Source organism: Salvelinus alpinus, chromosome 36 (genome assembly GCF_045679555.1).
Source record: "Salvelinus alpinus chromosome 36, SLU_Salpinus.1, whole genome shotgun sequence".
NCBI lineage: Eukaryota > Metazoa > Chordata > Actinopteri > Salmoniformes > Salmonidae > Salvelinus > Salvelinus alpinus.
In genome coordinates, this window is record NC_092121.1 from 12,423,169 (window position 1) to 12,440,685 (window position 17,517).

The window sequence follows — 17,517 nt, forward strand, 5'->3', positions numbered from 1 at the left end:
CGCAGAGGAGAGGAGAGACAGAAGGTATTTATAGGATGTTTAAAGCTTAGGAAAGGCTTCCGGTGCTGTGATTTTTCACCAATCAGGGAAAATCTGTAATATTTACAATGACCAACACCATGAAAATATCATCCTCTACCAAATTACATCATACTCTACCAAACTAGTTAGTTAGTGCAACAAGAGGTGACTACGCTGGTGTGATGAGTAACCTTGCCAGAGACCTGAATACTTGCATTGGCTCCCCAAGATAATACCTAGGGTTTAGCTTAACAGGCTAACACAATGTGGTGACATGCATAGTCAGAACAATCGTTTAGGAAAGCTAAAAGGGAACATATGACATGTTCTGCTTTTTTCATGACATAACACTTGTCCATTTTAGGGCTTAAAACAGTACATTTTAAGCCCTAAAATGGACATGCATATCAACCAAATCAAATGCATTCCAACCAACTTCCTTAAAGGACTTATATGAAACTTCTAAATGGAGAACAGCATTATCATGACATGTCATTTCCACATTTGCTGGATTGACAGATGTCCAGATGTGTCACAAGCAGTGATCTATGTGCTGTCATGATATAGAGCTATAGGGGGTTGACTATTAGATCTACTGGTAGTGTGTGTTTGACCACTTGGCAGCTGGGTAATCTTTGAAGTTAAACAGTATCTGTTGACAATGGGCGTGGGTCGTGGCCATCGAGAGATCTGCTGTGTTTGCTGAACACATATTCTGTAGTGTTGGTGCTTCAACTGGAATGACCTAATGTACACATTCCCATGTACAGATATACTTATATACTAGCATTTGATAGTGACAAGATCATGTGTACTGCAATATGTATATTTAAAAACGTGAAGTGTACAGTATATGTACAGAACATACTGTATATTTACAAGAACAGTAAGGTAATGCAATACTTTTGTAAAATATGAGTAATGTAGTGAACCAATTTTTATATATTTGTGTTCCCTTTAGGAGGGCTGCAGTGGAGCCTTGACCGTCCTTGGGGAAAGGGGGGGGGGGTGTGGGTGGCCACAACGGACACTGCCACGGCCACCACGCTGCCACAATGTCCTCCTTGGTGTGCAACATGGGGCTGGTGCTGGTAGAGTTTGAGTATGAGTACATGGGCCGCGATGGGGGCCTGGTGTCCATCAAGCCCAACGAACGCTACATCCTGCTGGCCAAGACCAATGACCACTGGTGGCACGTGAGGAAGAACGAGCAAGCAAGGCCCTTCTATATACCTGCTAAATACGTCAAGGAGCTCCCCGCAGAGTTCCCATCCCCGCTGGACTTTGCTGACCCACCCAGTCCTGATTTGGTTCCAATTCCGGTTCCTGCGCCGGTGCCAGTGCCAGTCCCAAAGCACTCTGTACCAGACCGGGCAGAAACGAGGGCAGGAGATGAGGTGACTATCCGTCTCCGCTCCCCGAAGAGACATCAGAAGACTGAGCACCGCATGTCCACATTTGGCGTACCCGTAGAATTCCACAATCCGTCTCCTGGGGCATTGAAGCGCGGCGGGCTGAACGACTCGCTGCCGGGCCTTCACTCCTACGTTGCCCTTGAGGTTCCATTAACAGTGCCCTCGCCTCAAGCCAACAGTAGTGCCAAACACAAGAAGCAATTAAGCCTGAGTTCCAGTGTGCTCTTCGGCTCCTCCCTGTCGGTGGAGGAGCCTCTCTCCCTGAACCCCCGAGCCCCCAGCTTCAGCCCAGCTGACCCCCTCCACCGGCCCTCCCAGGCCATCCCAGTGGAGACGTCCATCATTCCTGATGCCGAGGTCACCGGTGGCAGGATTCCCCATCAGGAACCTCTGAAAGAGCCGGAATGTCCTCTGGAGCTGGAGGAGGGAGAAAAGGAGAAATCTAGTGTGGAGCCTGAGGACGAATCGAAGGAGGACACTGAGAATATTTATGAATCCATATTGGACCTGAAGCTGGATGAGTCCCCTATAATAGTGGAGAAGACCCCGACTGTGAGTCCTGCTGCTGTGGCTGAACCTACACCTGTTATCGCTCCCACTTCTCCATCTCCAACACAGACACAGGTAAAAGTATTATCTGTAAAGTAGTTGTAAGTAGTGAACCTGCAGGGCGATTTGCCTTTTTGATCGCATTGGGGCCACAGTCTTTCCCTCACACTATGTATGTGCCTATGAAGGGATGATTAAAGGTGAGGCCCTTCATTACATGGGGCCTTTACGGGGCCTTTTACAGTTCATAGAGTAATAGTATCCCATGAAGTTCAATATCTGGGAGGCCCTTCCATAGGAAGTGGCTAGTTATTATAGGATACATGTTGGATTAGTCTGTCTGGTAAAATGCAGCTGTTTTATGAATACATTGTTTAGAAGAGATCATGTTTTCATATTGTGAGGCCCCAACGGTCAAGCATGAAAATGAACAATTTGACCTCCTTTTGTGGCAGTTACTCCGTACCATCTGTCTCAAGGAAGTAAGAATGGGAGGAAAGTTGGGGGAGTTGTCCATTGACCTATACAGCAAGGCAGGCAGATAGACAGACACTCACTGGTGTTGTACATAGCAATTACAGAGACCAAGCAAATAGTTGGAATAGCATATCAAGTCAGACAATTAACACTGTGGGCAGGGTGCTGAAGAACCTGTTCACAGATGGTGGACATTTTCTTTCCTCCATTGCTTAAGATACCACAGGGAGGCACTGTCTGCAACTAAATGTTGTTGAGGAAATCAAGGTTGTTCCTGGCAACATCCACATATTCAGCTTCTACCCCCAAGCCATAAGACTGCTAAATTGTTTGTTAAATAGTTAACCAAATAGCTACCCGGACTATCCGCATTGACCCTTTTTGCACAAACTTTTTGTCTCATCACATGCGCTGCTACTACTGTTTTTATCGGGCATAATATTCCTAGATATATGTACACACAATACATGACCAAAAGTATGTGGTAACTCATTCCAAAGTGATGGGCAATAATATGTGGTTGGTCCCCCCTTTGCTGCTATAACAGCCTCCACTCTTCTGGTAACGCTTTTCACTAGATGATGATGGAATATTGATGCAGGGACTTGCTTCCATTCAGCTACAAGAGCATTAATGAGGTCGGGCACTGATTAGGCCTGGCTCGCAGTCAGTGTTCCAATACATCCCAAAAGTGTTTGATGGGGTTGAGGTCAGGGCTCTGTGTAGGCCAGTCAAGTTCTTCCACACCGATCTCGACACACCATTTCTGTATGGACCTCGTATTGTGAATGGGGGAATTTTCATGCTGAAACAGGAAAGGGCCTCCCCCAAACTTTTGCCACAAAGTTGGAAGCACTGAATCATCTAGAATGTCATTGTATGCTATATCGTTAAGATTTCCCTTCACTGGAGCTAAGGGGCCTAGCCCAAACCATGGAGCTAAGGGGCCTAGTCCCAGACCATTATTCCTCTTCCACCAAACTTTACAGTTGGCACTATGCATTGGGGCAGGTAGCGTTCTCCTGGCATCCACCAAACCCAGATTTGTCCGTTAGACTGCCAGATGGTGAAACATGATTCATCACTCCAGAGAACGCGTTTCCACTCCTCCAGAGTCCAATGGCGGCGACCTTTACACCACTCCAGCTGATGGTTGGCATTGCGCATGGTGATCTTAGGCTTCTCGGCCATGGAAACCCATTTCATGAAGCTCCCGACAGCTCGGTACTGGCACCCTGTGTATATAGGCAACTTATTGTTACTCATTATGTATTTATTATTACTTTTCTTATTAAGCGTTTTACTTTTCTATTATTTCTCTATTTTCTTTCTCTCTGCATTGTTGGGAAGGGCCCGTAAGTAAGCATTTCACTGTTAGTCTAAACCTGTTGTTTACGAAGCATGTGACGAATGCAATTAAATGTTCAAGTTAAAACTTCAGGAAGAGATTTGCTTATCGTATTTCTGTCTGGTAACTTGACTTTTTCACTGAAAGTTGCAGTCAACTGATTCGTTGAACAAGTTCAACTTCTCAGGAGACTATAGCTATAGTTCAGTCTTGACTCTGTGACTCCTCAATTGTCAATAGCGGTGAAGGAAGTGTGTTCAAAAGAAAAGAGCAGGAATACAATGGTGATTAGCATGACCACTGCTGTCAGTGGCATCACACATAATAGTCAGGAGAAACACATGAGGTTCTGTCTGCTAGCGTTAGTCATGAGGTTGTGGCCAGTCCGTTTAATGCTTTGGCCACAGAGATAATGAAATAGGTAGGCCAGAGGAAACAATGGAAGACAAAGGAAAAGAGGGTCAGTTACAGGGCGGCACTGCTGAGGTGACGTCAACGGAGAATATGCTTTTTTGAGCCGTGGCGGCAGGAAGTGGTGAGTTTGACTCCAGGGGAAGAAGGGAATCAATCCAGGATGCTTTTCAACTTTTCAAACATATGAAAATGTAAAAGTTCTCTGGTTATACCACTCACATTCACAGTCATTTAAAGAGCTGTAAAAAGTGCATGAAGATGCTTTTAGGTCAGATAATAGGAAAATTATAGGAGAGACGAGAGGGATTAGGAAGGATCTATATCAGGGTTGTTCAGTGGGCGATTCCACGCCAGCGGGTGTAATCTTGCAAAGAGATCGTTTTGGCAGATCTCGTGTAGAAACTTCAGAGGAAGGATGTTTGACATGCTTTTTACATTTGTATCACAAACAATTTCTTTAGAAAATCATGATAAAGTGGCCATTTTAGGCCCTTTTTAGACCTATACATGCCTCCTGTAAGACCCTATGATCTGTGAACTGCACATGATACCGACAACATCTTGGTGTCATTATCCTCCTTTATAGTGTGCTCTAACATATGGAGTATGTCTAGATTCTGAAATAAAAATGTTCACAAGCATTTATTCAACATGAAAAATATTAATATCTCAAAACGACCCTTTTTTATTTTGCCAATTTAAGGACATATATTCTACAAGTACATCACATTTCCAGAGTGGACTCTGCTAATTCTGAAGTTATGATACATTTTATGAGCACCACCAATACAGTGGATGGTAAACAGATTCAAAGCGAATGCCCTCTGCTGTGGTTGGTTAATGACCTATATATTGTCAATGTCTATGTATAAAATGGGTCATATCATTAAAAGTATCAGAGAGCCACTCTGGAAATTGGACGGGTTTAAAGAGTATATTGTTCCAATTGTTTTAAATAAAAATAAGCTAAATCAAAAAGGGTATTTTGGAGATAATCATATTAATATTTTTCATGTTGAATAAATGCTTGTGAAAATAGTACTTCAGAATCTAGACATACTCCATATGTTAGAGCACACTATAAAGGAGGATAATGACACCAAGATGTTGTCGGTATCATGTGCAGTTCACAGATCATAGGGTCTTACAGGAGGCATGTATAGGTCTAAAAAGGGCCTAAAATGGCCACTTTCATCATGATTTTCTAAACAAATTGTTTGTGATACAAATGTAAAAAGCATGTCAAACATCCTTCCCCCCAATGAAGTTACTATGTGAGAATTGCTAGAACAATCTGAGTTACCCAAAATATTTTCCACTCCTGCTAGTGTAGAATTGGCCCAATCCATTCCTGGGGGCCTCCCATGGGTGCACATTTTTGTTTTAGCCCAGCAAGAGCACACCTGATTCTACTAGTTAACAGCTTTGGTGATTGATGCTTGTACCATAGGCCTACCTGGTGCACGATATTAAATAACTTATAAGCTATCCTGAATCACCGCATTACATGAACTGCAGAGATGATATGCATTACACCGCAGTCTAATGTTGTCACTTGAAACAACATGACAAAAGACACACCGTCAAACAACACATTCACTTATGGGGCAAGATACTTTGAAATACACATTTTCCTCAGAAAGCCTGAACTTCTTCTCCCAAAGGAACTTTATCAGGCTTGGATCTGACTGGGAAGGGAGATATGTTATGATGCAGGAACCATGCAATTACAACGCTCAGACACAAGTATGTTGTGCAGAGAGGAGGGTCAAAGGCTTCAGATCTCTCATAGGCTCAAAGAGGCAAACTTATTCAGGTGTCAAAAGTGGAGTCCCATGGTTTTGTTGAGTTTGGATTACAATTGACAGGCATTTATGTCAGAGGTTCGTGATCTGGTGACACAGAATGCGATAGATAGAGCCAGGGTAAGTTCAAAGTTCATGCTGTACTAATGTAGTTTAAATATAGTAAAAAGTAGTTTAATGTTTGACTTTCGAGTCATTATTGCCTGCCTGTTTTAAATTCTTTGATGATAATTTTTTTTAAATGAATCTGCATTTTATGTTTAACCTGCTGCACCAGTGTTAAGTTAACCATTGAAAGTGTGTAACACTCTTTGTCCTGCCTACTATCTGTGTAAAGTAATTCACATGTAACCATCCTATGTATTCAACATCTTATCTTTTTATTGACTACTCAACTTTTGACACTTCTTGTTACAAAACTTGCTGACACTGAATACATTTTGAGCAGAACTGAGACAAGTCACCACATGCCTATAGACTACTGTGGAATATCTGAACCTGCACAAAGATTAGTAACCTTGGGTTACATTTTAGTCAACATGGTACTACTTTTAGACTGCAGTGGAGGCTGCTGAGGGGAGGATGGCTCCTAATAATGTCTGGAATGGAGTTAATGGAATGGTATTAAACACATATGAGTAAATGGAATGGTATTAAACACATATGAGTTAATGGAATGGTATTAAACACATATGAGTTAATGGAATGGTATTAAACACATATGAGTTAATGGAATGGTATTAAACACATATGAGTTAATGGAATGGTATTAAACACATATGAGTTAATGGAATGGTATTAAACACATATGAGTTAATGGAATGGTATTAAACACATATGAGTTAATGGAATGGTATTAAACACATATGAGTAAATGGAATGGTATTAAACACATATGAGTAAATGGAATGGTATTAAACACATATGAGTAAATGGAATGGTATTAAACACATATGAGTTAATGGAATGGTATTAAACACATATGAGTTAATGGAATGGTATTAAACACATGAAAACACATATGTGTTTGATACCATTCCATTCACTCCATTCTGGCCGTTATTATGAGCCGTCCTCCCCTCAGCAGCCTCCACTGTTTTAGAGGTATTTGCTTCATTCTCACCTGCACAGTTTGATTTCTGTTATATTTAAGCAGGTACACAGAAGCCTGAGTTGCAGTAAGAAACAAACTGAAGTGTCTTTAAAACATGGCCACTCACTAAAAAGGACTCTATGCATGTCTGCACAATAACAATCGATTGGATTTCAGCCACATTCTGTGTCTGTTCACCTCTTTGCGTTTGACACAAAAGAAACATTGTGTGATTCCTCGGTTTCGGCTTTTGATTCTGTGGCCTTTCGTCAAGTGACTTGGTCTACTTACAGCACAGGAAAACAATGTTTGTTATATGGAAGCCGAACTGTAGGTGACATGTAGAATTAAATGATCATTTATCATGGCTGAGAAGCATGGAGTCATTCAATTACATTTGAAGTAGTGGACATTATATTTAGAACGTGACAGCCAATGAGTTGGTCAACTTCTGTAAGCAGCTACATAAGGAAGAATCCATTCATCATTTATAAAGACTGTATCCAAATAAGGTAGGCACCCCTTTAACCTGATAACTCACTATTGTAAACCAGCCAAGCTGTATGAGTTAAAAACTTTACGCTATATATTCATTTTCAGAAATGTTGGTAAATGAGCTTTTATTGTTTGAAGAAATTATGAAAGAGATTGGTGTGTTTTTTCACTATCTAATCATGGCATGGGGTTGTTCAATGACAGACATGTATTTGTTTAAAATCTATCGCTTGATGGTTTCATTTCAGAGAGACAAATAATCATATTTTTTTGCTAAATATTACATATCCGCCTCACTCCCAGATAAATTAGTACTGCTAGGTTTTACACATTTAAATATAACAAATAACTACATTTTGTATAAAGAAATGTACAAATGATACATTTGTGACATCAATATATACAAACATTGTTTAGTCATTGCTTATTCAGAGCGACTTGCAGTAAGTGCACTCATCTTAAGATTGCTAGGTGAGACAACCAGATATCACAGTCAAATATACAGGATACGAACATTCCATTCCGGCTAAAGAATGGATATACTGTATAACGTTTAGCAAAAAAACACATTTTCATACACATCTAAAATCTATTGATAAAAAATCTGAGAACAGTAATATTTTACACACACATGAAGGTACCCATAAGCAACCACTTCTGATGAAAAAACCCAAATGTGAAAAATGGGTGAATATAGCATTTTGTAAATAAACTCTTCAAGTGTAGACAGTCATGAGAGCGTGTACTTTTTTTATTGCCTTAATAGCTAAGTAATTCTAAATGTAGCCTGTGTCTGACTGCAACATCATGAGAATAAATAACTGCTAGATGCTTTGTGGTACAGGTATAATTAGCAACATGCATATTGGACAGGATGTAACATGCAGTATGACTCAATGAGCTTTCGATCATCTGATCATGTCTCACTCACAGTACTATAACATTTTCTGTAGCTCTTAAGCAATAAATGCACTCTTCTCTGTTTCTGATACATTCAAATCAAATTGTATTTGTCACATGCGCTGAATTCAACAGGTGTAGACATTTCCATGCTTACTTACAAGCCCTTTATTTGAAAATTTTTAAGTAAGTAAGGAAATATTTGTTAAAACTAAATAAATAAAAGTAACACAATACAATAACAATAGCGAGGTTATATACAGGGAGTACCAGTACCGAGTCAATGTGCGGGGGTACAGGTTAGTCGAGGTAATTGAGGTAATATGTACATGTAGGTAGGGGTAAAGTGACTATGCATAGATAATAAACAACTAGTAGCAGCAGCATAAAAAAGGGGTCAATGCAAATATTCCAGGTGGCCATTTGATTAACTATCTAGCAGTCTTAAGGCTTGGGGTAGAAGCTGTTAAGGAGCCTTTTGGACCTAGATTTGGCACTCCGGTACCGCTTGTCGTGTGGTAGCAGAGAGAACAGTCTACGACTTGGGTGGCTGGAGTCTTTGAAAATGTTTAGGGCCTTCCTCTGATATCACGCCTTCCTCTGATATCTCCTGGTATAGAGATCCTGGATGGCAGGAACCTTGGCCCCAGTGATGTACTGGGCCGTACACACTACCCTCTGTAGCGCCTTGTGGTCGGATGCCGAGCAGTTGCCATACCAAGCGGTGATGTAACCAGTTAGGATCCTCTCGATGGTGCACCTGTAGAACGTTTTGAGGATCTGAGGACCCATGCCAAATCTTTTCAGTCTCCTGAGAGGGAATAGGCATTGTTGTGCGCTCTTCACAACTGTCTTGGTGTGTTTGGACCATGATAGTTTGTTGGTGATGTGGACATCAAGGAACTTGAAGCACTCGACCCGCTCCACTACAGCTCTGTTGATGTGAATGGGCCCCCCTTCTCCTGTAGTCCATGATCAGCTCCTTTGTCTTTCTCATGTTGAGGGAGAGGTTGTTGTCCTAGCACCACACTGCCAGGTCTGTGATCCCTTCCCTATAGGCTGTCTCATCGTTGTCGGTGATCAGACCTACCACCATTGTGTCATTGGCAAACTTAATGGTGTTGTTGGAGTCGTGCGTGTCCACAAAGCCGTGGGTGAACAGGGAGTAAAGGAGTGGACTAAGCACGCATCCCTGAGGGGCCCCTGTGTTGAGGATCATCGTGGCAGATGTGTTGTTGCCTACCCTTACCACCTGGGGGCAGTCCGTCAGGAAGTCCCGGATCCAGTTGCAGAGGGAGTTGTATAGTCTTAGCTTAGTGATGCGCTTTGAGGGCACTATGGTGATGAATGCTGAATAGCATTCTCATGTAGGTGTTTATTTTGTCCAGGTGGGAAGGGCAATGTGGAGTGTAATAGAGATTGCGTCATCTGTGGATCTTTTGGGGCAGTGTGCGAATTGTACTGGGTCTAGGGTTTCTGGGATGATGGAGTTGATATGAGCCATGACCAGCCTTTCAAAGCACTTCATGGATACAGACGTGAGTGCTACGGGGCGGTAGTCATTTAGGCAGGTTACCTTGGCATTCTTGGGCACAGGGACTATGGTGGTCTGCTTGAAACATGTAGGTATTACAGACTCGGTCAGGGAGAGGTTGAAATTGTCAGTGAAGACACTTGCCATTTGGTCAGCGCATACGTTGAGTACGCATCCTGGTAATCCATCTGGCCCTGCGGCCTTGTGAATATTGACCTGTTTAAAGGTCTTACTCACATCGGCTAAGGAGAGTGTGATCACACAGTCACCCGGAACAGCTGGTGCTCTAATGCATGGTTCAGGGTTGCTTGCCTCAGAGCGAGCATAGAAGGCATTAAGCTCGTCTGGTAGGCTTGCATCGCTGGGCATCTAGCAGTTGGGTTTCCCTTTGTAATCCGTAATAGTTTGCAAGCCCTGCCACATACGACAAGCATCAGAGCCGGTGTAGTAGGATTCAATCTTAGTCCTGTATTAACGCTTTGCCTGTTTGATGGTTTGTCGGAGGCAGTGGTGGAAAAAGTACTCAATTGTCATATTTGAGTAAAAGTAAAGATACCTTATTAGAAAATGACTCAAGTGAAAGTGAAAGTCACCCAGTAAAATACTACTTGAGTAAAAGTCTAAAAGTATTTTAAATATACTTAAGTATCAAAAGTAAATGTAATTGCAAAAATATACTTAAGTATCAAAATTAAAAGTAAAAGGATAAATAATTTCAAATTGCTTATATTAAGCAAATTTATTTATGGATAGCCAGGGGCACACACCAACACTCTGACATAATTTTCAAACAAAAGGTGTGTTTAGTGAGTCTGCTAGATCAGAGGTAGTAAGGAAGACCAGTGATGTTCTCTTGATAAATGCGTTAATTGGACCATTTTCCTGCCCTGCTAATCATTCAAAATGTAAAAAGTACTTTTCGGTGCCAGGGAAATGTATGGTGTAAAAAGTACATTATTTTCTTTAGGAATGTAGTGAAGTAAAATTAAAAGTAGTTAAAAATATAAATATATAAATAGTAAAGTATAATACAAGTACCCCAAAAAGTAACTTAAGTAGTACTTTAAAGTATTTTTACTTAAATACTTTACACCACTGGCTGGAGGGCATAACGGGTTTCTTATAAATGTCCAAATTAGTGTCTCGCTCCTTGAATGCGGCAGCTCTAGCCTTTAGCTCAGTGCAGATGTAGCCTGTAATCCATGGCTTCTGGTTGGGATATGTACGTACGGGCACTGTGAGGATGATGTCATCGATGCACTTATTGATGAAGCTTGTGAATGATGTTGTATACTCCTCAATGCCATCGGATGAATCCCGGAACATATTCCAGTCTGTGCTAGCAATTCAGTTCTGTAGTTCAGAATCCGCGTCATCTGACCACTTCCGTATTGAGCGAGTCACTGGTACTTCCTGCTTGAGTTTTGCTTGTAAGCAGGAATCAGGAGGATAGAATTATGGTCAGATTGACGAAATGGAGGGCGAGGGAGAGCTTTGTACACGTCTCTGTGTGTGGAGTAAAGTTGCACATGTGACATGCTGGTAGAAAGTAGGTACACCCACCCAGCCATAGTACCCAGTTAGCAGCACCCCTGGGCCGTTGTGCTGTGTGTTTACAAACAAAGGAGGAGCCCTTTCCTGTACTGTAGGGCTGCAAGCCTCACCCCAAACAACTGGAAACAAACACACGTTTCCATACTCCACTCCAATAGGCTAGCCCCCACGCCACGCCAGTCCGCACACAAACACTGACGCACACACACTCAAGTTTTTGAGCAGAACTGTTTGCAGAGCTCCTGAATCCTGAAATGCTCGCATGACATAATTATTTAATTAGCTAAATGTAAACAGGCGATTTGAGTAAAGATACTCCCTTCAGTGTATCTCAATTACACGCACACATGCTTTTCTAAAACGTTAGTGTTTAGTTATGCAAGTTATCAGTGTTGTGTTGGCTGCATTCTGTGCGCTCGCGATCTATACAGGCAAGAGAGGGTTAAACTGAGGAACATTGCAACCACTCCCAAGACTTGCTGCTGCTAGGCAGTGGCTTTAACTGTACTGTAGCGTACCTGACAAAGCATGGAGTGTGTGAGTGTACAATGTGGAATAGCGAGGTGAATACTGTATTTTAAAACTGGATAAAGGGAAAACTGAAGTCTGTATCTTCTAAATGATATATTTGAAGGATAGTCTACTCTACATTGAGCCTGGGATTAACCAAACAAACTTTAAACAGGTAATTTGCACTTTTTATGGTCGATGATGGCTCCATTTGTTGTTTAGATTTGGATTGAGGTTTTGGTCTGATTAAATAGGATTTTATGCGCATTAATAGCTACTAACTGTAACAGTTTTAATACATTTCTTATACATGTGGTGTAAATTACAGTGATTCAGAGTAAACATTAATTTCTATCAAATAGCCTGGTATTATTTGAGCACACATTTGATTTTTGAAAACATTACCTTCCTCCAGTTGACTTATCTTGTCAATATACTGTATATTTGTATGTGAAAATGGCATAGACCACAGTGTCTGTCAATGACCTCTGACATACACAGTGTTTGACCCTCAGATGCAAAATAGCTCAGGTATAGATTGTGATTATGCATTAGCCCAGACCATTATGTTCTTGTTCTGTAGGGGGGTATTTATGTCATGCTCTATAGGCTACTTACTATTACTCTAAATATCTACAGGCTGAATATGGGTCCATAACCTTGATAGTGTCAGCTGTTTTTTCTTTCGTTTATTAATATGAGGAATTGATGAGTCAGTCCACTGTTGATTGAATGGAAAGGCACATCAACCAGTAAACCATGTGGCACTCACTGCCATGCAGTATTCAGTCACCTCATCTGATTTCTAGGGTCAATACTGAGTGAGCGTTCGAAGAGTTAAGATGAAGACAGTATAAAGCGAGACTGAGATTATGCTCTTATATAGTTCCAATCTGTCCATATACACTGAGTGTACAAAACATTAGGATCACCTTCCTAATATTTAGTTGCATCCCCTTTTGCCTCATAACAGCCTCAACTCATCGGGGCATGGACTACAAGGTGTCGAAAGCGTTCCACAGGGATCCTGGCACAATGTTTATTTGTTTATTTTTTTAACCTTTATTTAACTAGGCAAGTCAGTTAAGAAAAAATTCTTATTTACAATGACGGCCTACCGAGGAACAGTGGGTTAACTGCCTTGTTCAGGGGCAGAACGACAGATTTGTTGACTCCAATGCGTCCCACAGTTGTGTCAAGTTGGCTGGATGTCCTTTGGGTGGTGGACCATTCTTGATAAACATGGGAAACTGTTGTGCGTGAAAAATCCAGCAGCGGTGCAATTCTTGACACACTCAAACCGGTTCTCCTGGCACCTACTACCATAAAACCCTTTCAAAGGCACTTCAATATTTTGTCTTGCCCATTCACACTCTGAATGGCACACAAACACAATCCATGTCTCAATTGTCTCAAGGCTTAAACATCATTCTTTAACCTGTCTCCTCCCCTTCATCTACATTGATTGAAGTGGATTTAACAAGTGGCGTCAATAAGGGATCATAGCTTTCACCTGGATTCACCTGGTCAGTCTATGTCATGGAAAGAGCAGGTGTTCCTAATATTTTGTACACTCAGTGTATCTCTATTCCACTACAGTGATTTTACAATAGTACATTTTAAACCATCACGTGTCAATCAGTTGTAGTTCATTTTAAACTGTAAAGTGTCAATCAGTTGTAATTTCTCAAATATTCTGGCACATTATACGCAATTTCATGATCATAAATGACACATTGGGTCCAGTATGTACATCTCAAATTGTCTTTGACTTCCTTGTTCCTGTTTATGCAGTTTCAAAAGGCTTGATGTAATTGTAAGTGTGATAATATTATGATGACGGGCATGACAAGGTTTGCCCCAGCCCTGCCAGGGAGAAGGGGTCAAACTACAAGGAAGGAATGCCATCTTGGTTTTCATTGCTAGTAGATATCAATCATTGACAATGAGTCACAAGCAGAAAGTTAATACTTGACCATAACCTGCTTGGATACACGCAGCCAGGAACATAATCTGATGTAAAGGTATGTTATCTCTTTTCCTTCTGTGACAGTAGGCCTATCCTAGAGAGATTACAAAAAGTCACACTATTGCCATTATCCACTTTGACTCCAAACAAATGGTTGGCATGACAGGTATTGCTAACTGGCAGAAAATGTTCACGTTGCTGTGTGTGAACCAGTCATTCTGGTATCCTTACCATTTACTTTGGTTTGAGGAGGCTGGTATGCTATATAGCTTGGAGACTTTAGTGCATAAGAAATAATGTGTTTCCTTCCGGTTGATTGAAAGAATCATCACCACAATCACTTTTATTACTATTACGCATCTGTTATTAATATCATTTTAGATTCTTCTGCTACACGCACCTGCACTTGTAGCTTATTGTTGTGTTACTACTGTAAAGGAAGATGGGTAGGCTAAGCTTAATTAACATCTACTTTAGAAAAACTTTCCACAGCCAGGTGTTGATGTTTTAACCTGAATGTGTAGTCAGTAGTCACTGCCACATTCCAAAGACAACTCTCCCACCGCAAAGAAGAACCTATCAGGTGGTGTTAACCGAAACCTGAACGTGAGTGAGTGTTTTTTGTTTTTAGTTTTACTTGCATATTTACTGCTGCCCATGCTCTGCGTTGCCCAAGGCATGTTTATTAATTTGTCGCGTTTATTACTCTGTCTAATGAAGCAGGACTGTATAGTGATTCTAGGATTGTGAGTATCAACCTCTATCCAGCAGCTTTGTAACCCAGGTGGTTTCTAGGGTGTGTCTGTCGGAGGTACCATTTGAATAACAAAACAATTATGTTGGTACAAGAGTCTGGAGTTCTTTTTATGATGTTGTCATCTGTTGCGTCATGCACACACATACCCATCTTCCTAATATTGATTTGCACCCCCTTTTGCCCAGAACAGACTCAATTTGTTGGGAAATGGACGACAAGGTGTTGAAAGCGTTTCACTGGGATGCTGGCCCATGTTGACTCCAATGTTTCCCACAGTTGTGTCAAGATGGCTCGATGTCCTTTGGGTGGTGGACCATTCTTGACACATGGGAAACTGTTGACCATGAAAACCCCAGCAGCGTTGCAGTTCTTGCGACACTCAAACCAGGCACCTACTACCATACCCCATACTTAAATATTTTGTCTTGCCCATTCACCCGCTGAATGGCACACATATACAATCCATTTCTCAATTGTCTCAGGGCTTAAAAATCCTTCTTTAACCTGTCTCCTCCCCTTCATCTACACTGATTGAAGTGGATTTAACAGGTGGCATCAATAAGAGATCATAGCTTTCAACTGGATTCACCTGGTCAGTCTATATCATGGAAATAGCAGGATTTCCTAATGTTTTGTACAATCAATGCCAGCTGTTCATAGGACATGAACAGTGGGCAGACTCGTGTATCACAGGTTGACCTTTAGGTACCACCAAACCAGGGAACCACAGCTTCTGACAGACACCTCAGGTCTCAGAGAAGGTGATGTCACAGCACAAAGAAACACTATCCATGCTATCTGCTACAGCATCATTCCAGCACAGAACTAATACTCTCATTGTGCACATTTTAGACGTTAGAGTACCTTCAGGTATAGAGGTGTGTGTGTGTATCAACGTGTTCTGGTGTTTTACTTCATACTTGCATAAGTATTACGCAGGTACTTTACGGCCGAGATGTTGTAAGCAGTATACAAAAAAACGACCCAACTGGGATGTGTGTTTATGTTCAAAACTTCCATTAGCCCATCTTGAGAGGAAATGACAGTTGGACAGTCGACTCCCATCCTCCACCCAGTCATGTATCTTATTTGTGTTTTTCTTGAAAGTATTTAGGTCTGTACAGTCCGTCTGTGTGTTCAGGCCAGTGTACGTCCATGTGTGGTACACAGAAGAGTCTTGCCGATATGAAAGAAACCTTACCTCTGAGCCAGGCTTTTCTTTTAAAGCTATTTTTTCATGAAGAATGTCTGTTTTACAAGGTGCGAATTGGGCAACCCAAAGACAGTTATTCCCTGGTCTCTGGCTTTTTCAGTGTTTCTTAAAAATGTATTCAAAGCTAAAAAAAAGTCCCTCTTCAAGCCAGGTAGTAATCAAAAGAAGGAACTGGTACATGGTCTGAAAAACCTGTGGTATGTCCTTGCCAATACTTCTGCTTTTGGATCTATTCGTTAAAATGTTATATCCCCTGATGGGATGCAACATATTTGATCATTACATAATTCGAAGAGGTGCGTTTTTCAGGGAATATGACCGACATGATCTTCAAGGCTTGCCGTAGCTTCAGGCACAGGCTTGTGACTTTTCTGGGTGTCTCCCATGTAAGTACCTAAGGGTGTGCGTCCCAATTATGGTATTTTCCTTCATGACCACTAATCTAAGACTTCATGGTCATTTCACTCAGCCTCTCCTAATTTTTGTGTCTGTGCCAATTGAATTACATGTTCAATTCTATGCCTGCAGTACTTAGCCTACATGTGAGGGCGGCAGGTACAGTACACTAGAGGTTAAGAGCGTTGGGCCAGTAACCGAAAGGTCGACTAGGTGAAAAATCTGTCTGCACTTAACCTTAATTGCTCCTGTAAGTCGCTCTGGATAAGAGTGTCTGCTAAATTACTGAAATGTATATGTGGCCTATAGTACTGTATTTAGCTGTGACATCATCTGCGTTGTCGTTCAAACTTCCCCAGTCTTTATAGCTTCTTATAATGTCTGGCTCATGTTGAAATGTGCTTGTCTATGAAGTGCCGGTCTGCCACACAGCTCCCTGTGGTCTACTCACCTCCACGTGGTGGAAATCTACTCTGTTTGAGATGGGATGTTTTGCTCTTCACTTCCACACCCCTGAGATGTATGTAGGGTTCGGGAAAGACATTTAATAGGACAGATCACTTTTTTGGATGCAGATATTACTGCCGTATGGCCATTTCCTCTAAAACTGAAAAAAGGCTTACAATTGAATGTTGATATTGTCTGTACTCTTTTAAGAAAGAAAAGAAACACTCAAAAGCGAGATCCACATATAGCTCTTTAAATGCCTGCACTTTGTAAGAATGGGCATATTGTGATGAGTTGGGTAACAGCCTATTCAAACAAAGGGTTGGGAGAATGATATTTGATCCCAAGTCAGTGCTTTGTTACTTGATGGGAGTAAAGGGAGGTGCAGGTAGAGAGAACTTTTTTCCCCTCTGTCTTTTGTGTTGTGGAGATTCTCACGGATTGTTCTCATAGGGGCTGATGGGGCCATTGGCTTCACCGCAAATAAGGTGAGGTTGGGTAGTACTACGCAGGCAGTCAGTACTCTGTTCATATAGAGCACAAGATATTATTGACTAGTGGCTCGGTGGCCATTTAGGACTGGGGTGAAACATTTATTCCTCATGTTATTCCTGATGACT

At 41.5% G+C, this 17,517-nt stretch overlaps 1 protein-coding gene across 4 annotated transcripts in view; it reads left to right on the forward strand.

Moving 5' to 3' along the window:
- Positions 1 to 17,517, forward strand: part of LOC139565150 (rho GTPase-activating protein 27-like) — a 29,406-nt gene that overhangs the window by 4,491 nt on the left and 7,398 nt on the right. For all 4 annotated transcript variants that reach the window (XM_071385266.1, XM_071385264.1, XM_071385267.1 and 1 more), the window contains exon 2: positions 983 to 2,060. In XM_071385266.1, coding sequence (XP_071241367.1) covers positions 1,077 to 2,060 — 984 coding nt within the window. In that variant the 5' untranslated portion in view covers positions 983 to 1,076. The remainder of the gene's footprint in view (positions 1 to 982; positions 2,061 to 17,517) is intronic.